Consider the following 17,024-nt stretch of genomic DNA (forward strand, 5'->3'; position numbering starts at 1 on the left):
AAGTCAGTGTTCTGAATCTGTTTACATTGCATTCTTTTGCACTAGTTAATTCTATCAGCATTTGAACTCGCTGTTTATTTTTTGATTTATTGTTATTTACGTGTTTATTTGTACTTAAATAAATAAATTACATGTTCCAATATGTTTTTGTGAATTGATAAGCGTCAACAAAAATTTCATCGCTAAATTAGTAAATTAAAATAAATTAAAAATTAAAATACAATTTTAATTATTAGATTAGTCGACTAATCATAAAAATAGTCTGCTGACTAATCGGGAGAAAATTAGTCGTTTGGGACAGCCCTACTCTCTTTCCAATGCTGTTCAATCTGGATAAATACATTGAACACACCAAAAATAAGTTCCTCCTCTACTTTGCGGGATTTTGATTTTCGCGGGGGTTGGGCTTTCCCCATTAACAATGAAAAACGAGGGATCACTGTACAATAAAATCGAGAAAAAAAAAACTATGCATGGCGCTAAAAGCTACTACAACAAATAAAACATCCAATCCAAACCATAGACTTCACGATCAGTGATAATAAGTCTCTGTCTAAACATTAAAACCCTAAAAACCAGTCTAACCTAGTCAGGAGAAAAAGCTAGTCTGAAGAAGTGAGTCTTTAATCTGGATCTATAAGGAGCCCGGCCCAGTGGAGTGACGATAATATATATCTTTGTTTTGTCATTTTCAATGAGGCATTTGGACAAAAAAAGTGTCATATGTTATTGGGACACTTAGGAACTAGAGTTGCCCGATAATGACTTTTTAACCGAAAACCGTTATCCCGATTTTGTCCAACTCCAAAAATCCGGTATCGATATCAAACAGACACCCATAAATGTTCTGTGGAAAAAATAGGACAACTTCAACTGATTTTTTTTTTTTTTTTTTTTTTTTTTTTAATGTCCTGTATAAATAATATGAATTTAAATGAGCCAAAATGTCCATAAATAAATTTTAAAATATCATTCACAATTAAATCACGTTTACAGTAGTTACCACAAAGAGCCACTAAGGGAAACCCAAAGCATTACAAATACAGGCAGACCGTCATAGGACATGCCATGCAATGACAATTTCCTAGATGGATTTTGCTGGGCATTTACACAGATTTTTGTATTTTATTACTACTTAGTGATTATTTCTTTCTGGTAATTAAGTAGTTATATGTATGGAATTAAAAATGATTTTTTTTTTTTTTCCACTCATTTATTGTTCATTTAATTTTTTCCCCATGAATGCACATGGTCTGCTTGCATAACAAATCCCAAGCATCTTCGTTTGGAGACATTTAATTTATAACCGTGGTGGATGAAGTACTCACTTTTTAACTTGTTCTCAGTTTTTTATTGGTCATATTTTGTTCACCTACCTAATCTTGCTTGTACTCGTGGTGGTCACTGTAGTGCTTAATCAGGGTATAGTTGCACGTAGATGTGGGAATCTTTGGACACCAACGATTCGATTCCAATTACGATTCAGAGGCAACGATTCGATTATAAATCAATTATTGATACACCCCTCCCCATTCTGTATCAGCAGCTTTCAACTACATTCAATTAATTTATGTCGTGAATCAACCATTAAAGTTGTTAAAATTGCTCCCATTATTCCATAATTTCCCTTCTGTCTACTTTCGACATGTTAAAGTTTTAAAACTGTTTTAAAGATAGATTCCAAGTCAAGATTTTGCCGATTTGGGAGTATTTTGGATAAAAAGTTAATTAGGTTAATTATACTTCCAGGGAAGTATACTGCTTTAAGATGGCGGCAGTTTACTAATGCCGCCGAGTCTGTCATTTGGCGTCTTGTTCTTTATACATGTGATATCTACCGTAGCATTATGTGGACGTAGTTTGTTGCGGCTGTCGCCAGCAGTCAGGTATTATTGTTTTTTTTTTTTAGTAGTGGACTAAAAAGTACTGATGTGTGCTGTAAAATGTAGTGAAGTAAAAAGTACTTCGTTATGGTACTTAAGTACATTTTTGTGTATCTGTACTTTCCTTGAGTACAAATATGACGTGGTACTTTTACTTCATTACATTCCACCACTGATTATTAATACGTATTACTACCGTGATAAGCTGTGACCAGCCCTGGCACAAAGGCAGGTGGCTTCTACATTCACTTTGAAGGCAACATGCATACTGGCGCAAAAGTGATGAAAAATAACAGATGTAAATATATTATTTTAACATGCTTTACTCAAGCTATTATCAACTACCTGATAATAACAGACAACTATATTAGGAACTGTTTCTAATGCTTTACAAATCACACCGTAACAATACACCCAAACCCAATATTGTGTAAGGTGTATTTTTAACTGTAACTCATTTGTTACTGTTCATTCACTACCACCCTCCCAGTTCAAATAGATTGGACTTCTGTCTGCTAGTGATAAACTCATTTAAAGTGTTTTAATTTAGTTTTTAAGAGCCACTTGACTTTATTGGACGTCTATCATCGTCAACAGCACTGAAAGAATTCATTTTTCATTTCAGGGAACTGAGGATCTGTTCGATTATGATAAACTGGACCCAGTAGGTCCCGATATGGTAATGCAGGCTGCAGACTTGCTCATGGCAGACTTTCGCATGATTAGCTGTCAGGACATCAAATGGGCTCTCCATGCCCTGAAAGGACACTATGCAATCACACGCAAGGTAAAAAAAAAAAAAAAAAAGTTAACAATGCCTTTAAAAAGTATTCACACTACTTGAACTTTTTCCTCTTAGGCCTTTTTTGAAGCTCTGAAGAAGTTTCAAGAATCACACGACTTCTCAGAAAAGCGACAACGAAGCAGAACTAAGCGCTGCTACATTGATTTCAATTTTGAGCACGGTGAGGGGAAATAAAATGTTCTCCCTATTTGCGTATCTGTAAGAATCGATTCAAAACCATAGAAGAAAAGTGTTTAACAATGAAGGGGCCGCCTCCGTTTGTGCTGCAGGTCAGGTTAAATTTATCAAGCGAATGTACTTTTTGGAAAAAAGCAGACGCTACTGCAAGACGTACAGGAATTTGAAAGCTCCGATACAAAAGGAGCTCAATTTCTTTAAAAAGAAAGCCAAGGAATGGGCAGAGGTATTTTTACACTATTTTTGTCTTTCTTTAGTTAAAAATGCAATGACTAAGTTGATATTTCCTCTTGTTTCCAGCATGAGGACTTCCTCCTGGCGCTGCAAGTCAATGAAGATGAATATAAGAAAGTAGGTTTATTTCACTCGCTGGAAAATTATACATGTCATTTTCTAGCCTAATTACTGTAATTTTTGGACTGTAAGGCGCAGTTGACTATAAGCCACACCCACCAAGTTTTACAAGAGAACAGTATTTACTCACATATAGGCTGAACTGGATAATAGGCCAGAGAGATATTCAAATCTAAAGACTGGATATCGATACTCAAAAAACTACTTGATACCATTTTCGATATTACATAAATTTTAAAAAATGTTAATTTTTTATGAGCTCTTTCAATTCCATTCACGATGATGGATGTCCAATCATTTGGCTCTTAAAAACCTTTTAAATTAGTTCATCAAAAGTAGACGTCCAATCCATTTGAACTGGGAGTCTGTCAGCGAATGAACGATTGTTCATTTCAACCCTTCCACTCCAAATGGATTGGACGTCTAGTGCCGTCTATGGCAGTCAGAGTAAAAACCACCTTGTAATGTTTTAAAGCTAGTACTGTAAGATATGATCATATAAATGGTCAAAACGAAACTTTCTATCGACATTTTACACATCTGTGTCATAGATCTGTCCCTTCAATGCAAATTTTGGCCAGCAGATGGCCCTCAATTTGCATTTACTTGCTACTTTTTGGGATAACGTATCCCATGGTATTGCCACCAATCAGCCACAAAGGGTCCCCATGTACGATCTGATGATAGATTTCATCAAAACGATATGATATTACTTGCCATACTTATAATATAAAACTATAACATTTTAACACAATAAATAGACCTGTCCCTGCCATGCACATTTAGGCCAGCAGACAGCACCCAATTTGTGCTACACTTTTGGAGAAGGGTCCAGCTAAAGCCCACAGTACTCGCCAACCGCACCCCCTGCCCCTGCTTTCAACGACCACAATCAGGTCAAGCATTCGTCATCCGCCAACCGCGCCCCCTGCTTTCAACGACCCTAACCCCTTTTCTGTGTCATGGGATGCAGAAGGCACCAAAAACCCTAACCCCTTATGCACCAAAAAGGGAGGTCGTAGGATGGGCGAGTACTGCGGGCCGCAGCAGGACCTACTTGCATTTTGGGGATTCCGTATCCATAGTAGTAGAGGTGTGCATCGACACCGCCCTCACGATTCGATTCGATTACGATTCGGAAGGCCACGATTCGATTCGATTCAGAGGGTCACGATTCGATTCGGTTCGATTCGGCAATGCATTGCGATGCATTAAAGCCTGGGATGCATTAAAATTCTAAAGCAATGCATATTTTTCGTGAATCATGAGCCAACCCAAGCGGACAGACATTAAACAACTTTTTATTGGCTCTTGTGTCACTCATGGTTGAAGTCAAATGAAAATAGTATACTTTCATATATATCTTAAAAAAAAAAAAAAATCAGATCACAGCATTTAATTAGTGCTTTGAATGAGACCAGGGCTTTCTCTTTTTTTTTTTTTTTTTTTTTTTACACACAGTAGCAGCCTTTCACACAGTGCAACATCTGAACTCCTGTGCAAAATCAGTAATAACAGTCACTGTATTTTAGTCACAACGACCCATTAATAAAAATATTCAAGTAAATATTAAAGAAAACGACAAAGAAAATATTGTAGTGCAGCAGCATCTTTATCGCAATATCAATCCAGGGATCAGTTCAGTTGCAAACAAAACATCAACTAAATTGCAATGTAGAACAAAAGTAAAATGTAGGCCTAGCCTATCTTATATCTATAATATTTCTCGCTCCCTCTTTCTCCGTTTCAGCCATTGTTATGTTATGTCCTATCTCTCTGCTCTCTCGATTACAACTGCGCTTGTCTGTGACGTTACTCCGGTAAGGAAGCGGATTTGGGCTCCTCGTCCCCCCTGCGTAGAGGTTAGATCTTGTGCCCGAACCCGACCCGACCCGAAATGTTAAGCATTCACGTTTCGGTGGGTCGGGTCGGGCCGCCGCGCCGGACTAATAAATTATTAAAAAAGAAAAAAAAAAAATGCGCAGAGGGCTGTGGCGCAGCCCTCTTTTTCTTCTTCTCCTCCCGTTATTTCGTTGTGTGAATGCTTTTATAATTCTCATAAAAATATGTAGACTATTTAAATATTGAGTAAACTTGCGTTTTTTTCCTGCCAACTGAGAATTCGTTACGAAAGACACTTTTATTTACGCACACAAAGGCAAATGTGATCCTTTTGAATCTTCTCTGTGTGTCTGTAAAACCGTGCTTTTTTTTTTCTTTTAATCAAACTTTCCCAGCGTTATTTCGTTGTGTAAATGCTTCTATAAATTTCATAAAAATATGTAGACTATTTAAATATTGAGTAAACTTGCGTTTTTTTCCTGCCAACTGAGAATTCGTTACGAAAGACACTTTTATTTACGCACACAAAGGCAAATGTGATCCTTTTGAATCTTCTCCTCTGTGTGTCTGTAAAACCGTGTTTTTTTTTTTTAATCAAACTTTCCTAGCGTTATTTCGTTGTGTAAATACTTCTATAAATTTCACAAAAATATGTAGACTATTTAAATATTAAGTAAACTTGCGTTTTTTTTCCTGCCAACTGAGTATTCGTTACGAAAGACACTTTTATTTATGCACACAAAGGCAAATGTGATCCTTTCGAATCTTCTCCTCTGTGTGTCTGTAAAACAGTGTTTTTTTTTAAATATTAAACTTTCCCAGCGTTATTTTGTTGAGTAAATGCTTTTATAAATCTCTTAGAAATATGTAGACTATTTAAATACTGAGTAAACTTGCGTTTTTTGTCTGCCAACTGAGAATTTGTTAGGAAAGACACTTTTATTTATGCACACAAAGGCAAATGTGATCCTTTCGAATCTTCTCCTCTGTGTGTCTGCAAAACCGTGGTTTTTTATATTTAACTTTCCCAGCATTATTTTGTTGTGTAAAGGCTTTTATAACTCTTATAAAAATATGTAGACTATTTAAACCGTAAGAAAACTTGAAGAAATGAAAATAAATTGCTGCTGCTGCTGCGTTTTTGCTTTTTTTTCGCATCACTCGGCTCGGGCATGCAAATCTATAGTTAATTGATCTGGCCGGTCGGGCTTCAATACCAACGGGCCGTGTCGGGTTGGGCTGGAATTTTTTTAGGCCCGATCTAACCTCTACGGCTTGCTTTGAATGTAAAGTAGCTCCTCTCTACAGGTAAACATGAGAATAACAATACAAATGGGGAAACCAAATCCATTGTATCACCGGAATTGCGCAGGGAAGATTTTTGAACGTACTTATATATTTTAAAATGCGCTGAATCGATTCAGCGTGTTGCCCGCATCGAATCGAATCGTCCCTGCCCCGCATCGGGATGCATCGCTGCATCGATTATTGTTGACACCCTTACATAGTAGTACCACGTATCCGCCTAAAAGTGTCACAACCTCCACTCAGTAGTTAACCAATTGGCTCCCCCTGCTAACTGTAAGTGAGGAAGGTATGCAAAACAAATGAAAATAGTAAGACATAATCCACACAGACAACACAATTTGTTCCAACATTAATTTATAAATTACACTGGTCTACAAACAAAATGCTATCTGGATAAAAGTAGTGAGACTTAAATTTAAAAAAAAAAATCTGGCCGGAATGTTAAAATCCAAGCAATTTAGGTGAAAATGAGTATTGTTTTTAATGGAAATTGTTATTTCTGGGTAAACACATCTACTTAAAAACATTGTCTGCCATTTCAGAATATATAACTGTGTAGGCAAGAGCTCTGACTTATATATATGCTGTTTTCAATGTATTGCATACATCCTCGTGTTTTGTAAGTGTACAAAACAATGATGATACATTTTATTTATAGAGCGCTTTTCCAGATGCTCAAAGACGCGTTACTGTTAAAACAAAGAAAAGCAGAAAACAATGTGAGCAGAAAAAAACTATAGACAGAAAGAATTATAATTTAAAAGCCAGTTTAAAATGGTGAGTTTTTATCAATGGTTTGAAGAAAGGTCTGAACAGGTGTGGATGGGTTGAGGGAATGAGTTACAAAGGGAAGGGGGCAGCAACGGAGAAGGCTGTCCCCCCCCCCCCCCTGCTAAATCTGGTGTGTTCATTGTGGGGGGCAGTGTGAGGATGTTTCTATTAGATGAGCGGAGTTGACTGGAAGGGCTATGGGGACGTAGAATGTCTGTGAGGTAAAGAGGGGCCAAGTTATTGAGTGCTTTGTATGTGAGAAGGCATGTAGACACATTTGACAAGCGGTGACACACTGATATATCCATCTCAAATGTTGCAACTTGCAAAATTGATCCTAGATAATTACACCAATGTAACTTTAATATTAAATATATTGAATACTTTAGCCTATCAGCATTAAAATCTTGTTTTTTACTATCCATGTCACCACAGCAAGTACGATTTAGCCATTTTTATCTCTGAAGCAGATATTTTCCAAAATTTTGTAGACAAATGTTATTGATTATTGATCAATTAATAATCCAAATGAATTGGATGGTTAGAGCTGTCAATTGCAGCCGATGAGTTTAGAAGGAGGTTGCAAAAAATTTTTCCATTGGTATCAAATGTAGTGCAAAATCCAATTTGCCCCATCACAATAGGTTTCTGTTGAGGTGTAGTAATGCAAAAATAAATAATTGTGTATTGATACTTTTGCAATCCCAATATTGTATCTGGATGAAACATTTTAGTATTTAAACTTTTTTATAAGACACAGCTCATCAGCCTGTAAAAATCCATATACAAACCACGGGGTTCAAAGCTGAGGGAAAAAAGGAGTGTCTTATAGTCCAAAAAATTCCTAATAATTCTTTTGAATTTTTTGACTTCGTATATATATTCATAACCAATAAATGACATCAATGACTGAAGATTTGTTTTTACAGGATGGCCAGCTGATTGAGTGCGGCTGTTGCTACGGAGAGTTTGCCTTTGAGAAAATGACACAGTGTTCAGACGGGCACTTGTTCTGTAAAGAGTGCCTCGTTAAATATGCTCAAGAGGCAGTGTTTGGCTCGGGAAAGGTACGTACGTTCATAATGACAACAAGAAATAGTCTGACTAAGTCCACAGTACCCACAAATATGTAATACAGAAAGTCATTCTGGAATGTAATACTGTAAAGGTCCATTATAGGGATGTTCCGAACGCATATTTTTGCACACGAATCAGAGGCACCTGGTTTTGAGAATGTACTGATAAGAGTCCTGAGCCGATACAGTTAAAGTTTGTTTTTTTTAATTTTATTTAGATAAAAGTCCCAAACATGTTACAGTACTGTACTTTTTACAGTACTTATTCTTCCAATTTTCCCGATAGTGTTGCATAGTATAAAATGTATATATTTCTGGATCTTTTGGCAATGCCATTTCTGGATTGTTTTGTTACTTTTTAGCCCTTAAAAAGTAAAAAAATATAAATAAATAAATAAATAAGAACGATATTGGAAAAAACTATCATTGTGTTTTTGGGGGGGTTTGCGATATTAAAACTAGAAGAATTTTCACCAGATAACCTAAATAGCTCTGCTTGGGATAGGCCTGAACGATATTGGAAAAAATTAACATTGCGATATACACTCACCTGCCACTTTATTAGGCACACCATGCTAGTAATGGGTTGGACCCCCTTTTGCCTTCAGAACTGCCTCAATTCTTCATGGCATAGATTCAACAAGGTGCTGGAAGCATTCCTCAGAGAGTTTGATCCATATTGACATGATGGCATCACACAGTTGGTGCAGATTTGTCGGCTCCACATCCATGATGCAAATCTCCCGTTCCACTACATCCCAAAGATGCTCTATTGGATTGAGATCTGGTGACTGTGGAGGCCATTTGAGTACAGTGAACCATTGTCATGTTCAAGAAACCAGTCTGAGATGATTCCAGCTTTATGACATGGCACATTATCCTGCTGAAAGTAGCCATCAGAAGTTGAGTACATTGTGGTCATAATGGGGTGGACATGGTCAGCAACAATACTCAGGTAGGCTGTGGCGTTACAACAATGCTCAAATTGGTACCAAGGGGCCCAAAGAGTGCCAAGAAAATATTCCCCACACCATTACACCACCACCACCAGCCTGAACCGTTGATACAAGGCAGGATGGATCCATGGTTTCATGTTGTTGACGCCAAATTCTGACCCTACCATCCGACTGTCGCAGCAGAAATCGAGACTCATCAGACCAGGCAAAGTTTTTCCAATCTTCTATTGTCCAATTTCGATGAGCTTGTGCAAATTGTAGCCTCAGTGTCCTGTTCTTAGCTAAAAGGAGTGGCACCCGGCGTGGTCTTCTGCTGCTGTAGCCCATCTGCCTCAAAGTTCGACGTGCTGTGCGTTCAGAGATGCTCTTCTGCCTACCTTGGTTGTAACGGGTGGTTATTTGAGTCAATGTTGCCTTTCTATCAGCTTGAACCACTCTGGCAATTCTCCTCTGACCTCTGGCATCAACAAGGCATTTCAGCCCACAGAACTGCCGCTCACTGGATATTTTTTTCTTTTTCGGACCATTCTCTGTAAACCCTAGAGATTTACAGGTGGTGCGTGAAAATCCCAGTAGATCAGCAGTTTCTGAAATGCTCAGACCAGCCCTTCTGGCACCAACAACCATGCCACGTTCAAAGTCACTCAAATCACCTTTCTTCCCCATACTGATGCTCGGTTTGAACTGCAGGAGATTGTCTTAAACCATGTCTACATGCCTAAATGCACTGAGTTGCCGCCATGTGATTGGCTGATTAGAAATTAAGTGTTAAAGAGCAGTTGGACAGGTGTACCTAATAAAGTGGCCGGTGAGTGTATATTGCCAAGGCACCACACTAACGTTTTGAATTGGTTGCACCGATGCGCTTACGGTAACTTTTTCTTAAGATGCACCAACACAAAATGTCGGTGCACCCAAATTTTTCATTGCATCACTTTTTACGCCATACTTTTAATCACTCTGCATAATATTCCAGAAGGCGGGGTATACCCTGAGCAGGTTGCCAGCCAGTCGCAGGGCATATATAGACACACAATCATTCACGCACACTCACACCTACGAGTGTTCAATCACCAGTAACCCCGAGAAAATCCACGCACGCATGGGAAGCACATACAGTACAAACTCCACACAGAAATGCCACAGCCGTGATGGAACCCATGATCTGGATGTGCTACAGAGCCAACGGAAGTGACGTCATGAAGCGCGCATTCGTCATTTTTTTGTGTGGCATTACCACATCATAAACAATGCAGGCTAATGGTACAGACGCGGCTTTACTACTCCTCTTTTTACAACTGAAAGAGCGTGTAAATTTTACGCTTGAATATGTCCGGAGAAGACATCGCACATTTTTATTTAATCTTATTCCCTTTTGTATTCATTTTACAGTCAGAGTTGAGCTGCATGGAGTCAGGCTGCCTTTGCTCTTACCCAGTCTGTGAACTACAAAAGGTCCTACCAGAAAACATCCTTTGCAAATATTATGAGAGGCAGGCAGAGGAGGCCATCGCTGCCACCTGTGCAGATGAACTAGTGAGGTAAGTAATATAGCATTACACTTCCAAAAGCACTTTACAGGCTGTCATTCACCCATTCTTTTACACATACATGTACAAGTAGGCATTAGTGTTCACTGGATGAGTATGGGATACCAAATGGGAAATAATGAAATATACATCTTTAAATAAATACTTAAATGTGTCATTAATTAATTAAAATAGGAATTAAATAAATAAAGGTGTCATTAATACTCCAGCTCATTTAATGTAAAAACATTAGGGCTGCAGCTGTCAAATATTTTAGTAATCGAGTATTCTATTGAAGTTATCGAGTTATCGGATTAAACATTTTTTTAAGGTAAAGAGCAAATATAAATGTACATGAGAAATGACATTTCACCTAATATTGAACCATTTCTAGACAACGTATTTTAGATGTAAATTTTTGAAAACGGCCAATTTCATCTCAGATGTGACTAGGAAAAGAAAAACAATAAATTCACTGCTTTCATTCAAAAACCTTAAGATCCTATAAAAAAAAAAATCTTATTTCTTAACTAAAGATGTCATTACGCTTGATAACACACGTCACAAAAAAGTTGGGTGTTTTTCCCACGTGTTTAATTTGAATTTCTATTTGTGTCAAGCTATTTTGAAGTTCTAGTTAAGTTTTAAGTTAGTCTAAATTGTAAGTCCTGATAGGATTTTGAGTTTTTCCATTGTTCAAAATAAATCTATGATACCTGCTGTTTGTATGGAGCACATTAGGCACCAGTGCTACTTGGTGTATTATCCATCAATGACTACTGAGCTAAAATTTACAGTTAGCTTTATTATGTTTTACCCTCATTACTCTCCAGCGCTGTTTTTACCAATTAAATAAAGCCTATATGAAAGAAATGTTAGCCACGCATCGACAGTCGTCATATTTGATAGAAACCTAGCCCTCTGCAGGGCTAACGTTACGTTAGCAAGGTACAGTAACGTTAATGTTATTTAGTAGTACTACGTTAACTTAATTTTACCTTGTCCCGAGTATCGCTCCTCCACTCTCAGAGTAAGTGGGGTGCTTTCGGTGGAGCTGCAGCACGACGTGCTGTAGTGTTATGCAAGCGCCGTCTTACAGTGAATACATGAAACAGTGTTTGCCTGAAATCATGCATGAAAGGGTAAATCACATTTGAATGTGTTATGAACATTAACATTAATGTCCTCTTACTTTCCCCCCTTCCAAGGTGTCCCTTTTGTAACTTCCCTGCCTTACTGGATAAAGAGATGTTGCTTTTTAGCTGCCCAAACCCTCGCTGTCGCAAGGTTAGTCTTGATTTCTGTCATACATTGAGGTTTTGCTGAATTCAAATGGCTTTGACACTTATCACATTATAAACGTGCATTCAATTGGAAATAGTTTCCCGTACAGCCTGTGATAATGTCTCAAATCATGAATTTTCTTATCCATTATGACCAAATATGGTACTGACCATGAGTGATCCAACTGAGTGATCCAACAAGAATCACGGTGAGTGCAGAGGTCAAACAATGTGTGAGAGCAAGGATTGATGGGACCAAATGGTTCCATCTGGAGAAGTCGGCGCGCCTCTTATCACTGCCTCCTCCCACTGTATAACCACAGGAATGCTGGGGTAGGGTGGCGGGGCATTGCAATGTAGCCTGTTAATCACCTTTATCTGGATGAAACGTGGGCCAACAAACAAAGCCCTCTCATATGTAAACTACAATATTTTGCTCTACACATAGCACTCCATTACTCATGACCTTTTTTTTGTTTTTGTTTTTTAATCCCTAAGATTTTCTGGAGTCAAGTGTTGAGTTACATTTTTAGGCTTTCTATTAAGCCCTTAATTTTGCAACTGACTGGGCAACTTCTATAATCACACCTGGACTCTTAGTTTCTTTTGACATTTGAAGATGAACACCTCCCAAAATGAGAAGATGAAGCTTTAATCTAGCAAGTTAGTTGGTAACATCAGCTTTTGATGCTAGAAGGCCTTAGCTTTCCAATTTTTGTATGAGCACAGAGAGAATGCAGACATCTACTAAGACTGAAACTTACGTGAACTGTAAAACATCTATTTCAGATCTTGATAGTTTAGAGCGGATAGTTCTTTTCAGATCAAGAGTTTGAATTTTAGGAAGTAATAAGATTCTGCGCTAGCACAATGAAATCTGACTGGTGTTGATTCGCAGAATGATTCAATAGACGTTCTAGACGTTATCTGAGAATGCCAAATTAACCAGAAATATTTTATAGAGTTGCAAAACAAAAATATATGCCATATTATTTGGGATATAAGATGCACCCACTAAATCCAAGATAACTGTTTGTTCATACATAAGCCGGACTTTGTGTTAAGCCGTAGGTGTCCGCATAGTCTTATGGGATGTTTTCACAAGAAGGCGTGCCGTGCCGTTCCTTACATGGATGCGCTAATGCATCTTATCAGGTGTGCCTTATGTATAAAATAAACTCGTTCATTGGAGGTGTGTTACAGTCTGAAAAATATAATATAAACCGCACTGGAATAAAGCTGCAGGCATCAAAACACAATAATGTGCTATATTAGGGTTGTCAAACAATTAAAATTTTTAATCGAGTTAATCGCAGCTTAAAAATAATCGCAATTCAAACCATGTCTTAGATATGCCATATTTTTCTGTAAATTATTATTGGAATGGACACAAGACGGACATATACATTCAACAATCTGTACATAAGTACTGTATTTGTTTATTATAACAATAAATCCACAAGATGGCATTAACATTATTAACATTCTTTCTGTTAAAAAGATCCACTGATTGAATTTTATAGTAAAACCCCTCTTAATGTTTTCGTTTTAATAAAATTGGTAAAATTTTCAATAAAAAAATTAACTAATAGCTCGCCATTGTTGACGTCACAGTGCGGGACGTCACATGGGCTCCCTGCCGTTCTTCCACACTGTCTTTAACTACTTAAGGTAGTGATTGAAATACACCACAAGGTGTCAATGGCGAGTTTTAAATTAGATCTAGCCAAGGCAAAGTCTGAGTAAGTTTTATGTGTATTTAGCATAGATATTTTGATTGGGAATGCCAGTTCTCTTTGCATTGAGCGCTTTTCTTTTTGTGAACATTATTTTTTTGAGAGATAGGAATATTATTAGGGCCCAAGCACTAAGCGTGCGAAGGCCCTATTGTTTTGCAAAGGATTATTTATTTATTTATTTATTTTTCAGGGCAAATGAAAACGGCCAATTTGGAGGCCTGAACATGCACAAAAAGTCACCAAAATTTGCACATACGTGTGGAAAATTGTGAATTTCGATAATTTTGCAACATTGCAAAAAAATGTAACAAAATGGCTCAGTGGCGCCCCCTTGAAATTTTAAAATTGGCCTATAACATTAGGGTCTGTCAGCGTAGAGCGATGAAATTTGGGGCGTCTATACCTTGTCCAAAACCGCTCCAAAAAAGCATTTACACCCATATTGCAAACCCAACAGGAAATCGGTTATTTTGGATCGAATATGAAATTTTTATCGATTTACAGGGTGCACATTTGAGACCTTTTCGCCGAGGCAGTTAGTTGGATCATCTTCAAAATTGGTGAGGCTGTTCAGGAGACATATGAGAGCTTAAGTTTTTAAAATGTTGCGTTTTCATTCACGGGTCTGACCTGGGCGTGGTGCCAAAGTCAGCCATTTTTTCGGCAAAATCAGAAATTCAGTAAATGACTAATAGTTCCTTGACACAGTTCCTTGACACAACGTTCAATCTTTTTCATATCTGGCATGTATGTGCGGTATCCCACCCTTAACACGAGTGCATTGAAATATTACTCATTAGGCCTAGCGCCCCCTAGTGAGAACAGGAAATGCCTTTTTTTACGAGACAGGTTCCTCCTCCAAGGGAAAAAAATGTATTGACCTCAAACCTGCATCAGGGGAGCCTTAAGACCTGTGTTCAGATAAATATTGAGGTTTCGTTGAAGCGGAGGGGTCCAAACAGGAAAGTGAAAATGACAGTCAACAATTTGTCTCGCAAAAAACTTTGAACAGTCATAACTCAGCAGATATACAACATATCTACGCCAAACTTTCCGTGCTTGTTGCTTTGCGTGGATTTCGATAATCTTGCGACGTTACAAAAAAAATGCAACAAAAGGGCTGAGTGGCGCCCCCTTGAATTTTTCAAAAAGGCGTTTACTATTAGGTTTTGTAACGTAGAGCAATGAAATTTGGGGAGTGGATACCTTGTGCAAAACTGCTCCAAAAAGTCTCTGGAACCCATATTCCAAACCCAACAAGAAATCGGGTATTTTGGATCGAATGTGAAATTTTTATCAATTAACAGGGTGCACATTTGAGACCTTGTCACAGAAGGAGTTTGTTGGATCATTTTCAAAATTGGTGAGACTATTCAGGCGACATTGGAGATCTAACATTTTCAAAATGGTGCGTTTTCATTCATGGGTCTGACCTGGGCGTGGTGCCAAAGTCGTCCATTTTTTCGGCAAAATGACAAATTCAGTAAATGACTAATAGCTCCTTGACACAACGTTCAATCTTTTTCATATCTGTCATGTATGTGCGGGATCCCACCCTTAACACGAGTGCATTGAAATATTACCCATTAGGCCTAGCGCCCCCTAGTGGGAACAGGAAATGCCTTTTTTAATGAAACAGGCTCCTCCTCCAAGGAAAAAAAATCCATTCACCTGAAACCTGCATCAGGGGAGCCATAAGACATGTGTTCAGGTGCCTGATGAATAATACTGAGGTTTGGTTGAAGCAGAAGGGTCCAACAGGAGAAGTGAACATGACTGAAGCCATTTCGTCTCACCACAAGTTTTGAACAATCATAACTTGGAAGATCTACAACATATCTGCCCCAAACATCTCGTGCTTGTTGAGTCATACTCTGAAGGCTCCTGTAGGGGTCATTTGCATCAACCCTACAACGCCAACTAGTGGCAATAGAAAGTCACTCGTTTTTCCAATGCATGTCCAGTTCTTTTCAGGTTGGTCATTATAGTATCAAGACATTTTGAAAAACTTATTTTACGGCCCATGTCCACATGTCTCTGTCTGTTGCCGTGACGACCCTTTGTTCGGCATTAAAAGGAAATTTTTTTTTTCAGAGACTCAGGCAGCTTATAGAGCCACAGAATTTGGCACACTTGGTCGAATTGGCCCAGTTAGAAGATTCATTTTGGTTTTAAATAAGGGCTTGGCTGCACAGCTCAGTAGTGGCTCGTTTTTTGTAGTACTCTCTCCAATAGGGGTTTTTATGTCTTAGGTGTGTGAATGTAAAGAGGCGACTTTCGAGCATGTTAGGTTTTAATGAGATGATTAGAGAGGAGGATCTGCCACCACGCTGACCTGCACACTGTCCGAGTTGCTTGACGTCCGAGTTGCGCTAGATTGCGAGGGCCCGTTCAGTCCTGCTTGCAGGCCTAGTTTTTGTTGTGCTTTCACTAAATGATACTGTAGCGACTTAAATGTTCCGCCCAAATGCATGATGGGAAGTTGGGCAGTCATGATTGTCAGTGGTGGCTGCAAATGGTATATGTTCGGCGTTGTGTTCAATAAGCGTGTTAAGAAAATCATCCCCATGTCGCTCGCCACAACAATTGTTTGTTGTGAAAAAGTTGCCAAAGCTTGTACCTGTAAAATGCGCGGTCCACTGAACGCTGGTGTCCACTCACATTTCACTACTGCCTTATAGCTCTCAATGTGCAAAAACGGCGACATTTTAATATGTTTGAGGCAATGCATGAGCAGGTCATTCCGTGCATGCGTTAAATGCGACAAATATTTTAACAAGATTAATTTTTAAAAAATAATTGCCGCCCGTTTTAACGCGATAAGTTTGACAGCACTACGGCACTATGCCATATAAAAATAATTATCTGATTAGAGATGTTCCGATACAGATTTTTTTTTTCAAGACACGTTTTGCCAACACCCATATTTTGACAGAATTAGAAATAATATAACCAGTAAATTACCAATCATATTATTTGTATTAAATTGAACCCTGCTGGTACCTCCTATAATTTAGTCTCTTAATAAGTATGAATTACTGTAATTTTCAGTCTATAAACCACTGCTTTTTCCCCCCCTGCCTTGAACCCTTATAGTGCAGTGCGGTTTATTTGTGGATTTTTACAGGCTAATGCTCAAACTCTTTTGCTGTAGATATTCCATAATACAGTGTGGATTCCTGCAGTTCATAGTCCAGTGCAGGCCTGCACGATATATCGTTTGAACATCGCCATTGTGAACATGCGCGATAGTCCCATCGCAGGATGTGCAAGTGTTCTTTTTGTTTTTTTTTTGTTGTTT

At 38.2% G+C, this 17,024-nt stretch overlaps 1 protein-coding gene across 3 annotated transcripts in view; it reads left to right on the plus strand.

The window, feature by feature from the left end:
- Positions 1-17,024, plus strand: part of rnf216 (ring finger protein 216) — a 51,162-nt gene that overhangs the window by 14,754 nt on the left and 19,384 nt on the right. For 2 of the 3 annotated variants that reach the window (XM_057817052.1, XM_057817053.1), the window contains exons 7-13: positions 2,509-2,670; positions 2,743-2,848; positions 2,958-3,091; positions 3,166-3,216; positions 8,070-8,207; positions 10,565-10,713; positions 11,910-11,988. In XM_057817052.1, coding sequence (XP_057673035.1) covers positions 2,509-2,670; positions 2,743-2,848; positions 2,958-3,091; positions 3,166-3,216; positions 8,070-8,207; positions 10,565-10,713; positions 11,910-11,988 — 819 coding nt within the window. The remainder of the gene's footprint in view (positions 1-2,508; positions 2,671-2,742; positions 2,849-2,957; positions 3,092-3,165; positions 3,217-8,069; positions 8,208-10,564; positions 10,714-11,909; positions 11,989-17,024) is intronic. The other variant, XM_057817054.1, reaches the window with a different exon arrangement.

The sequence above is a fragment of the Corythoichthys intestinalis genome, chromosome 16, assembly GCF_030265065.1.
Source record: "Corythoichthys intestinalis isolate RoL2023-P3 chromosome 16, ASM3026506v1, whole genome shotgun sequence".
NCBI classification, from domain to species: Eukaryota; Metazoa; Chordata; class Actinopteri; order Syngnathiformes; family Syngnathidae; genus Corythoichthys; species Corythoichthys intestinalis.